Source organism: Photinus pyralis, unplaced genomic scaffold (assembly GCF_008802855.1).
Source record: "Photinus pyralis isolate 1611_PpyrPB1 unplaced genomic scaffold, Ppyr1.3 Ppyr1.4_LG3a, whole genome shotgun sequence".
NCBI lineage: Eukaryota > Metazoa > Arthropoda > Insecta > Coleoptera > Lampyridae > Photinus > Photinus pyralis.
In genome coordinates, this window is record NW_022170509.1 from 18,796,412 (window position 1) to 18,807,419 (window position 11,008).

At 35.0% G+C, this 11,008-nt stretch overlaps 1 protein-coding gene across 1 annotated transcript; it reads left to right on the forward strand.

Moving 5' to 3' along the window:
• The first annotated feature begins 3,368 nt into the window (after positions 1–3,368).
• Positions 3,369–5,330, forward strand: LOC116165442 (3-hydroxy-3-methylglutaryl-coenzyme A reductase-like). Its single transcript, XM_031479891.1, has 5 exons — positions 3,369–3,505; positions 3,551–3,867; positions 3,915–4,156; positions 4,319–4,603; positions 4,654–5,330. The coding sequence occupies exons 1-5, from the start codon at positions 3,382–3,384 to the stop codon at positions 5,225–5,227; spliced, it is 1,542 nt and encodes a 513-aa protein (XP_031335751.1). The 5' UTR covers positions 3,369–3,381; the 3' UTR covers positions 5,228–5,330.
• Positions 5,331–11,008: the final 5,678 nt, after the last annotated feature.

Here is an 11,008-nt window from a genome sequence, read left to right on the forward strand (position 1 = left end):
TTTGAGCAATGAACCACCCAAAAAGTAAACCTGGGCGAAAACTCCTTGATGCACCACCTAATCTTTGCCATTCCATTAATTATTGTCATAAAATTAAAACTCACTCTTTTCCCGTGCAGTTCATCTCGGACAGCAACGCCTGCCTTTCCAAAGTGGTGTTGGACGAACCCCATCATTTCAAAATTATTGTTTTACATGTAGGAGTATATTTCCATTTTTCACTTGTACACGTTGGATGTTTTAACGTCATATGCGCGGAGCACACACAACCGCTATTATTGGCGATTCATTCGCAAATGATTCACATTGACTATTGAGGAATAAATACAATTGTAAGTGCGATATAGATAAAGAGAAACAGGTGCATGTTACTTAACTACATGCCTACGTAAACCTTATATAGAGGGTGACGCACCTGAAACAATTCGCTCCTAAAAAACATATAACCACCGAGTGGGACATGTTTTATAGTGATTTTAATTTGTTTTTTTCTCCACACTTATTTATCTTCACCACGCCCGTATTTAAAATCTTATATAGTGCCCTATCTCCTCCTGGGACACATCAAATAAAAGGGGACCGACAAGAAATCCAAATTCCAACTTTTTAGAGACAAATTTTCCAAATGTTTTGGATTTTTTTGTCGATTTCCAATTTTTATCGCCAAATTCAAATAAAGCGACAAAAGATCCAACCAATTTGGAAACTATGAAACCAAGTCCTTCACTCAACGATGAAACTGTTCCTCTTACTCGGTCACTTATGTTTATAAAAAAATCGAAATAGATCCACGTTCCATGAGCAACATAAAATTTAAAATATATGCTTTGGCGAATTAAAATTAACCGCGTAAAGCGGATCTAGAAAACCGGAACACCGCCAACACACTCCGATGCCTTATCTAGAAGACCATGTCCCGAAGATTGTCGACCATGCGCACAAATATGAACAATACGCACAATCTACTTGTGGATGATAATTATGCACACTGAGAATTCCGGACAGCTGAGGAGAGTGACAGTGATTTACGTCTGATTATAAACTGGAAAATGGAAAGTGAGAAGCCAACCTGGGAATAGGTATCTCGATACGGGCCAGTTTTAAAGGTGTATTGGACTCAGTGGGACTCGTTACGGTTAGAAGATGGACTTCTGAAGAGAGTTGTAGAAAATGAGGATGGCAAGACTACAACTGTGCAGCTAGTGATACCGGAGAGCAGAAAATTTGAAGTACTACGACAGATGCACGACGGTATATTAGGAGCAAGCAACGGTCCAGTAGGAAAGAAGAAGCCAATACAATATTTTAAAGAATAGCCGTTGATATCGCAGGCCCTTTTCCATAAACAGCTGTTGGAAATAAATACATCTTGGTGGCCATGGATTATTTCAGCAAAAGCATATAGTCTACCAAATCAAGAAACGTCAACTGTGCGATACGTTCTGGTAAAAGGACTTTTTAGCAGATTTGGAGTACCCCTGCAACTACACTCTGACCAGGGACAAAATTTCCACGTGTTTATTTTACATTCCAAGGGTTCTACTGTCGTTATCTATATAAGGGGACACCATTGACTTTATTACGCCAATTAACTATTGACTATTCATTTGTCCTTACATACAGTCCGAGCTACAGTCTGTCCCGAAAAGTTTTATACAAATGGAGAAAAAGATTATTTATCTGACATATCACAAAAAAATAATAAACTCTACATTACTTGTAGATCCATAATTTTTTAAATAATACTACACCATCAGGCACCGAAAATGGAAAAGTTGTTAATCGCCTATTTAGTTCCGTCATTGAATAAAAATGGTTCCGTAGTAGAAGATATAGGGGGCTTTTGTATTTGACACACGAGACGCATTATATTATCTCTTCCTTTACTCATTTACATAGATCAAAAGATAAAGGAAAAAATCTGTATAGGCGTTTCTGATAATTTAGCTTACGTTAATAGCGTTACGTTAATATTACTCACCATTATCGGGCAGGTAATGTTAAATCGTAATTTGCATGGATTTACGTTTTATACGTAATTACAATAAATTCACCAACTTCAATGCATGTTTTTGCTTGTTTAAGTAGTCCTTGATACATGGTATAGCATCTAAAACCCCCTCGGATCATTATTCCTTTACCATAAAAATTGTACACAATTACCAATGTTTCTAAAATATTTCTGGTCATCAGTGGCCTACTGTATTACACTGGCGTATTAAACTTAATGGTATTTTTGAAGAATTGGACAGTAATTGAAGAGTGCTAATTTTTTCTGTAACATGTTTATACCCTTAACTTTAACGATTTTGCTGTTATAAACTTTACTCCTCAAAATAATAATTTTTCGAGAGCAACCAAATCACGCCGGCGCTTAAGTTTTGCATTGAGGCACAGGCTACGGCCTCTTCCCTTTCACATAACCTCTTTTTACTTTTTGGGACACACTACAAGGTGAGTTTTTTTTCATTTTAAACATTTGGATCTCGGAAACCGTAAGACATAGATATTCGGTTAAATGTTGTAGGTCCAATTTTCGTCGTAAATGAAAGGTACCTATCTCACTACATACTGTTTTCCATGGCCAATTCTGTTTACTTACCTCTCAGTAATACGAAAAATACTGCAGGGCGTTTATTTATTAAAGTACATTTAGCAAGCTTTATATCGTTATAAAGAGAAAAATTTGTCCTTTTTAAAAATGTCAAAGCCAACTATGACTACCATTTCAAAAAATTAAAGTTTGTATTATAACTCAAAAATTGTAAGATCTAAAAATAAATTAGTATGTTCATCATGTTAGGTAAGCATTAAAATGTCTAAAACTTTTATTCGTGTCATTTTGTTGTATTTCTAATAATAACGATTCTACAACAGTTAAATGAAAAATCACTAAATCTGTTTTTCGCTCATATCTAGTGAACTGCGGATTTTTTTCAAAAAACAAAAGCATGTCTTAAATAAGCTCTTAAAACGACAACTCTTTCCTCATTTAACCGAATCCGTATGTCTTATCGTTTCCGAGATCCCAATGCTTAAAATGAAAAAAAAACTCACCCTGTATATTTAATTTTTTTTTCAGTGAAAGGTTATTTTTAGTTTGGTTTTCTAGTTTAACCTTTATATTTTCAATTATTATAGAATTACATTATACTTACAAATTGCTTTTTTAAATTATTCTGCTCTAACAATAGTTACGGTAATGTTTTGTTGGCTTCTAGTCGATGCACCTTTTGGAAGAATGAAGATAACGTCACCGGCAGTTTTTACAATGAATATATGAATTTTAATCGAACGCGTACTTTTTTTACCCCACAGCCATTTGCTCAAGTTTACCTATTACGTTAAGTAGCGACAAAATTACTAGTGTTACTAGCTTTCATGGCTAAGCTTGTTTTACGTGACAATAAACCAACAATTCCGGAGGACAATATGAAATCCTTTATAAAAGACGAATCAAAAACGCGAAAAATACCGACATTTTATTTGGATTATCAAGAGAATGGTAAGTTAAACGATGGAATTCCAAAATTGGTGACAGCGATTTTAGAGGAAAGGTTTGTGGAAGATAAGCATGTGCAGACAGATTTTGAGCGTATACCAGACACCAAAGTCTACAAGGAACCCGAACCTCGCGCCTTGAGCGAGTGTTTACAGATTTATCAAATTAATTTAGAAGCGTCATTACTCACCGACAAGGAGGTAATCATGCTCGTAATGGAAAACTATATCTCCCCATACCGAATTGAAAAAGCTGTAGATAATGCTGATCGCGGGGTAAGAATACGAAGAAGCTATCTGGAATCACTAAAGGATTCGTCTTTACCGCTCGCTGAATTGCCTTTTGAGCATTACGATTACAGCAAGGTAAGTATTAGTTCTATTGATAAAGCTTATTTTTTGTCTGATTTTAGGTCATGAATGCTTGCTGCGAAAACGTCATTGGTTACGTGCCAATCCCGGTCGGTGTTGTGGGACCCCTGTCTCTAGATGAACGTGTTGTGTATGTGCCAATGGCTACCACGGAGGGATGCTTAGTTGCCAGCGTAAATAGAGGTTGCAGAGCACTTTTCAAATCCGGAATTACCACAAGGGTAGTTGCTGATGGTATGACCAGAGGGCCCGTTGTTCGGTTTCCTTCTATTAAAGAAGCTAGGTGAGGTGCTCACTATGTACAGAATGTTTATTGTGCGATAATAGGTTCATCTCTATTATTCACATTATTTTTTACTAGAATTATTGTGTGATGGTAAATAGTAATTAACCCTGCACGAAGCATTGCACATGCCAATTTGAAATTTGAAAAATTTCCTTCTAGCGAAGCAATGAAATGGGTCGAAGATGCAAACAATTTTGACTTAATTAAAGAACAGTTTGATTCAACCAGTCGATTTGCCCGTTTATCGAAAATATTTATCCGTATTGCTGCACGGTACTTATTTATACGTTTTATTGCAACGACTGGAGACGCAATGGGAATGAATATGGTTTCAAAAGCTACTGAACTATCTCTCAAGATGATTCAGGTTCATTTTCCTAACATGGACATTTTAAGCATTAGCGGAAACTTTTGCGCGGACAAAAAAGTTGCGGCAATAAACTGGTCTGTAGTTAATTAATGTATGCGGTTCCTTTGTGACCTCTTCTGTTCAGGGTGGAAGGAAGAGGAAAGTCTGTTGTGTGTGAAGCCATAGTTCCGGGCGAGACTGTAAGTTCGGTTTTGAAAACAACGGTTCAATCTTTGGTGGAATGCAATTTTGCCAAAAACATGGTTGGTTCTTCCGTTGCCGGAAGTATGGGTGGTTTCAATGCACATGCGGCGAATGTTGTTACGGCGATATTTATTGCTACTGGTCAAGATCCTGCACAAAATGTAACTAGTAGCAATTGCATTACAATAATGGAACCTCATGGGACATACGGTGAAGATCTTTATATATCATGCAGTATGCCTTCCCTTGAAGTTGGAACTATTGGTGGTGGTACGATCCTTCCAGCACAAGGAGCTTGTCTCGACATTCTTGGGGTAAAAGGCGCCAGCCCATCGAAACCTGGAGAAAATTCATCTCAACTGGCTAGGATCGTGTGCGCAACAGTGTTAGCCGGAGAATTGTCTTTGATGTCAGCCTTAACTGTCGGCCATGTTGTCAAGAGTCATCTACGGTACAATAGATCTTCTACGGCGATATGTAATGATTTAGTAAATAGCTTGAAAGTGCCCTTTTAATAACCTGTTTCATAAAAATTTCACCAATAGATAGTGAGGAGGTATTCTTCGACGAATTGTCTGTATTTTAATTTAAATTCGATTTTTAATGTATTGCTTTAATGGAGGGGTTATTTTATCACATCATTAGTACCTATAGTAATATCTGACATATAAGTATGTGATTAATGTATAAATAAATAGTAAATAGAGAGGTGTAAATAAAAAATAAAAGGACAGACGATTATTATATGCTCACCTGTGAAATGGAGGCGTATGATTGATGAATATCATATTTCTTGCATTTTTACTGCTGACGAGTAGGTATAGGTGCGGATTAATTATCCGAAATTTCGCCCACAGAAAATTCGTATCCTGAGTTGCCGTCTACAAGCGAAATTCGCACACATTGGGATAACCACGATGAAGTAGAGAATAGAGACTCCGAGTTGGATCTTTTTAGTTTGTAGTAATCGACTTCAAGAACTTCTAAGACGGAATCAGAAACTTGGGTATCGGATTTCCTGCAAAAAATGATTGTAATTAATTTCAATGGTTTATTGTACATTAACGATGAATTAAAGCACATAAAATATCATCACATCGCGTGAATGTACCTAACAGTCTAAGAACGCGACTTTCCTCAAAGATAAAGAAACGAAAACTGATACAAAAACAGTAAAAACACTAAGAAACAACTATAACAATTATAAAGGCGACGAATTCCGACCGTAAGGCTGTCCTCATCAGTGAACAACTCCAAAACTTGGTTTCTTAGTGTATCTATTTTAGTTGTTGTGTCTTACAAGAATTCCAGCAAGACCAAGAAGTTTCGTATTGGACGGCTTTCTTAAAGTAGTTAAATTTTTGCATATGCTTATAGAAGTTATATAAAATTCATTAACGGGACTTATGAAATTCTACGTAAACACGAAATCTAAAATCGAACAGCTAGTAAGGTTACAATACTGCTATATCAGAGTTTTTGTTGTAATGAAGTTAATTAAGCACAAACAATAAATTTCTTCATAAAATGGTCATATTGCAAAGCTGTTTTGCCTATTTCATTTTTCTAACTTGCTTTCATATTTCCAAGCAATTCCTTTGTAACAAAAAGGGTCCAAATAGAGGGAAAACATTATTTACCCTTCTTGCTTCTAGTCCAGCTTTACGAAAACAAGACCCGACTGTTTGAGTCGAGACTCGAGGGCTCATTCAACGCATTACTCCTATACTGTAGTTTTGTTCTAGTGTTAGTTATAAAGCTGATAAATAAAATAATACTTTATGCGATGCTTAGAAATGAGCTCTAATATTATAAATGTAAAAAATAAATAAATAAATCTGCGATATGTAAAGCTTTTGTTTTAATAATCTAATCAGAATATTTACTTCGCGAAAATCCTCTTTCATTTTCCGTCATATTATAACTCTTATGAATCCGTAACAATTTTTTCTGTCGTTTAAAGTCACCTTCCTTCACTTCTACCGCACCCAAACGAAGAATAAGTGTCTAGTTGTTTTCCGTTATATTAATTTTTTATGAAGCCTCACCAATTTTTTTCACGGTTTAAAGATTCGTCCCTTCAAATTCCAATTCTCCCTCTACCAAACGAAAAATAAGTATGCCACGACAAACCGCTGACTATTTTTTCTATCAAGAGAAACTCTTCTGAATGGGTAACAACTCTTCTTCCACTTTTACTGCCGCCAAACCAAGAATACGTATATAGGTATGTCACGATTCACGCCCAACCTTTTGCTATTTGCTATCAAGTGAAACTCTGTTCAACTCGCATCAATTTTTTGACCCAGTCCGCTTCTCCAACTTCTTTTGCTACCAAAGCAATAATAAGTATATCAAGACAACCCTTTAGTTATTTTCCATTATATCAAGCCTTTTAGAACTCGCTACAATCTTTACCACCGTTTAAGGAATCGCTTCCCCACCTCTTACGCTTACGTGCTTCTGCAGACCACCAGGACTTCTATGGTAGTTGTCATAATATGCAACTGAGTGGGTAAATTTGTAATGGCAAGATAAAGTAATCGCAAATAAATCTGTTTACATTTGCCATAATAAATTGTTTACTTTACACCCAAACAAAGAAGTTTTTCTCAATTCAGCAGAGCATATCATATTTATTACACTCATTTAGAATTATTACATTTCGCATGAAATGCATATCATTGGGGAATAATGAACGATTAAACAATGCCGACTTAGCACTCAGGTAGTAAAGTAATTACGTTTTACAGTGACCCAGTCTGTCTTGAATTTTGCGTGTTTGTACCGTATCAAGAACTGTTTATTTGTATTTTCACTGCTCATTTTTTGTTTACTTTTCGGAAAATGAAGCCACATACCGGAAGGCGCTACAAGGTATAATCCGTATAATGTACAATTAGTGGTGTGGATTGTAAAATATCGATTTGTAAGTTACATAAAAAACGGTCATATTACGCACAAGAGGTCGGTTTTTTTATGTAATTTATGTCTTTTATGAAATTTACGTAACTTACGTTTTTTTATTTAAAAAAACATAATTTTTGTAAGTTACATAAATGTAATACCTATAAGATACATTTTGATCGGTACTACAACAGACCATCAACGGTACTACCAACGTAAACGATTCACCGTTGAATCTAGTTTGGTTTAATGAAAATGATACACCATCTAATTCGCGATCTGGAACTTCTTCCTCCAAACGACGCGTGATGGCGAAATACCTACTAATTTAACAAGTGTTTTTGTTTTCAAACACTCACAAAATTCAAAAATGTTTATGGAATATTAAAAAAAACATAAATGACAGGTAATTTTAGAAAAATATTTGTAAATTACGTAAAAAACATAAACAATTGGTAATTTTACACGTAATATTACGCACATGTACGTGTAATTTAACATCACTATTTCTAGTCCATAACTTTTGATTGAGAAGTCCGATCGAAAAAGTACGAATTGTTTTGGATTCTACGCATCAAAATTAATAAGAAAAAGTGTTTTCCCGAGAAATTTTGGTGCAGTCGATTTTTGGTAAAAAAGGAAGGTAATAACTGCCTTTTTTTGAGCCCCGACAAAAAAATTTTCTCAGATCGACTCGGAAAAAAAATTTTCTTATAGAATGTGACCTGTAGAATCCATAATTTCAAACAGTTCCAAGATTGGGCTACTAGTTCAAAAGTTACAGCCCTTTGAATTTTCTTTCGAAATTGGTTTCTATAGTAATGTGGATTGTAAAATAACGATTTGTAAGTTACATAAAAACGGTTATATTACGCGTAACTTAGAAGAGGTCGGTTTTTTAATGTAATTTATGTCTTTTATGAAATTTACGTAACTTACGTTTTTTATTTAATAAACCGTAATTTTTGTAAGTTACATAAATGTAATACCTATAAGATACATTTTGATCGGTACTACGACAGACCATCAACGGTACTACCAACGTAAACGATTCACCGTTGAATCTAGTGGTTTAATGAAGATGATACACCATCTAATTCACGATCTGGAACTTCTTCCTCCAAACGACGCGTGATGGCGAAATACCTACTGCTTGGGTATTTTATTTAATACATCAAAATATATAATTTAACAAGTGTTTTTTTTTCAAACACTCACAAAATTCAAAATTGTTTATGGAATATTAAAAAAAACATAAAAAACATAAATGACAGGTAATTTTACAAAAATATTTGTAAATTACGTAAAAAACATAAACAATTGGTAATTTTACACATAATATTACGCACTTAAAAAAAACGTGTAATTTAACATCACTATGTACAATGTGTGGGAGAATTTTTAATAACGACTACTAACGATTACATGAAAGAAAGCTTCACCTCCACGATGGACTTCTCTGTTGGCATTTTGTATTTTGAAAGTTGGGAAATTTTTAACATTCCCACCCTTTAAGAAACCGCTCCGGCCATCCCTGACACCTCACACGACAAATCTCTGGCTATTACCTATGAAGTGTCTGAACGCGTTATTACTTTCCACCGCCTAAGTCTGCTTTCTCCATTTCTGGAGCCACCAGCACTAAGAAAATAAGTACGTGGCGACAAACCTAGTTTCTACACAGTGAGGCTATTCTGAGCCCGTACCGTTTTTTTACCGTTTAAAGTCACTTCACTTCAGTTATTCAGCTAACAATAAGTCTGTAGGGACTACCATCTCGTCATTTTCTATCTAATTATGTTCTTCTGAAAGCTTTTCATCAGATCATTATTTTTTAAATGAGTTCTAAGAGATTTAGTGTAGTCGACATAGTTCTGAGCACAATAATAATGAAATTGTGATGAACGCTCCTACGTGGGTTGGTGAGTCGTGACCTAAACGCATCCTGTTCTCATCATACCAATTAACTCGAAAGTAATACACGGAAATATGTATCATGAAATTAATTTTAATTCAATTGTGTTATATATTAAATATTGCTCTAATCCACTTTAAAGGTTTTTTTGAGGAATCATCAAAAGGGGAAGGATTTCAGAGCCTTAATAATATAATTAACAAAAGGGTGGGCAGTAGAATAGTCTACCGAAAAACTTCTATCAATCACAAATGTTATCATTCAGTTAAGATGCACGTATAATATTGTTTTCAACATTAGTATACAGTGTCTTCAAAGAAACAGTTAGGAAAAGTTGCTTTTTTGAAGTTGGTAGTCGTAGTTAATTACCTTTAGTGTAGACTCCCAAGCAACTATTATACTCACTCTCAATTATTTATTTATTCATGTACACGGTTTCTATATATGATGGATTCAAGGTTTTTCATATACTAGTCGTACTGGAGACTAAGGAATTAATTTGAACTAAAATTGAATAGGGGCCGCCTTACTGTATGGGGGGGGGGGGTCCAGCGCTAAGCGATGCAGGCCTATGGTATATTACGTGCAAGTTTTGTCTGCCTATACCTACTATAATTTTAAGTTTCAAGATTCCTACCCCTTGTTCAACTTTTGTTGGTATTTCAGCAGCAAAAAATAGTTTTGCAGTACATAATACTTTTCATTATTATTAATAAATATCTACTTGTGTTTTTGTTACTATTTAATGAAAATACAAATTTAGCAAATTGCAATATTGAGCATTTAATGCAATAAAGGGTATGGATGTGATTTCAGAGACGCAAAATCATTTACAAGTTTCATTTCCCGCAGTTGTAATAGACAAGGTAACAAATATCTGAAGAAATTTGATTACCTCCTCAGAGTATGCTTAAAACCGTAATGTGATTCTTTGCCAGCGACAACTGTAATTTCAATCAGATATGGTCCATGGGGCATACATTACATTTTTTACGTATGCGTATTTTGATTATTTTTTACAATACTTTGGATGGGGTGTCCGTGTCCCCCTCAAATGGCCCCCTGAAATTGAAACATGAAAGATGTATTGCAAGAGTTCGAAAAGTTGTTGGTAAAAATAAATATATTTCCTCATTACGACAATAATTATAAAGCTCATAGAATACGAAAAAGTGAAGAAGCGACAAAGAAGTTCCATATGACTATATTAGGGACCCAAGTCTAGCGTGTGTGTTCCCAATTCCCACCACATAAATCATCGTTCATATTCTCACGGTAGAGAATCATCGTGGTGACCGTCGCGTTTTATTTCTTAGTTATTGGGTAGATCTTACACGGAAGATAAAAGCTGAAGTACAAAGAAAAACCACAAAGATTCCCATAATAACAATTTTGATGAAGTGTAAAAGACCTGTCTGATCTACTAAATTCGTTTACCAGATGTGACATACCATTGCTGAGTGGTTTTAATCTC

What these genes read in the sequence shown, in the direction of transcription:
- LOC116165442 (XM_031479891.1), top strand. Translation starts at nt 3,382, where the DNA reads ATGGCTAAGCTTGTTTTACGTGACAATAAACCAACAATTCCGGAGGAC. An exon ending in TTTGGATTATCAAGAGAATG is followed by an intron (nt 3,506 to 3,550) that starts GTAAGTTAAACG and finishes CAGCGATTTTAG; the next exon opens with AGGAAAGGTTTGTGGAAGAT. An exon ending in CCTTCTATTAAAGAAGCTAG is followed by an intron (nt 4,157 to 4,318) that starts GTGAGGTGCTCA and finishes ATTTCCTTCTAG; the next exon opens with CGAAGCAATGAAATGGGTCG.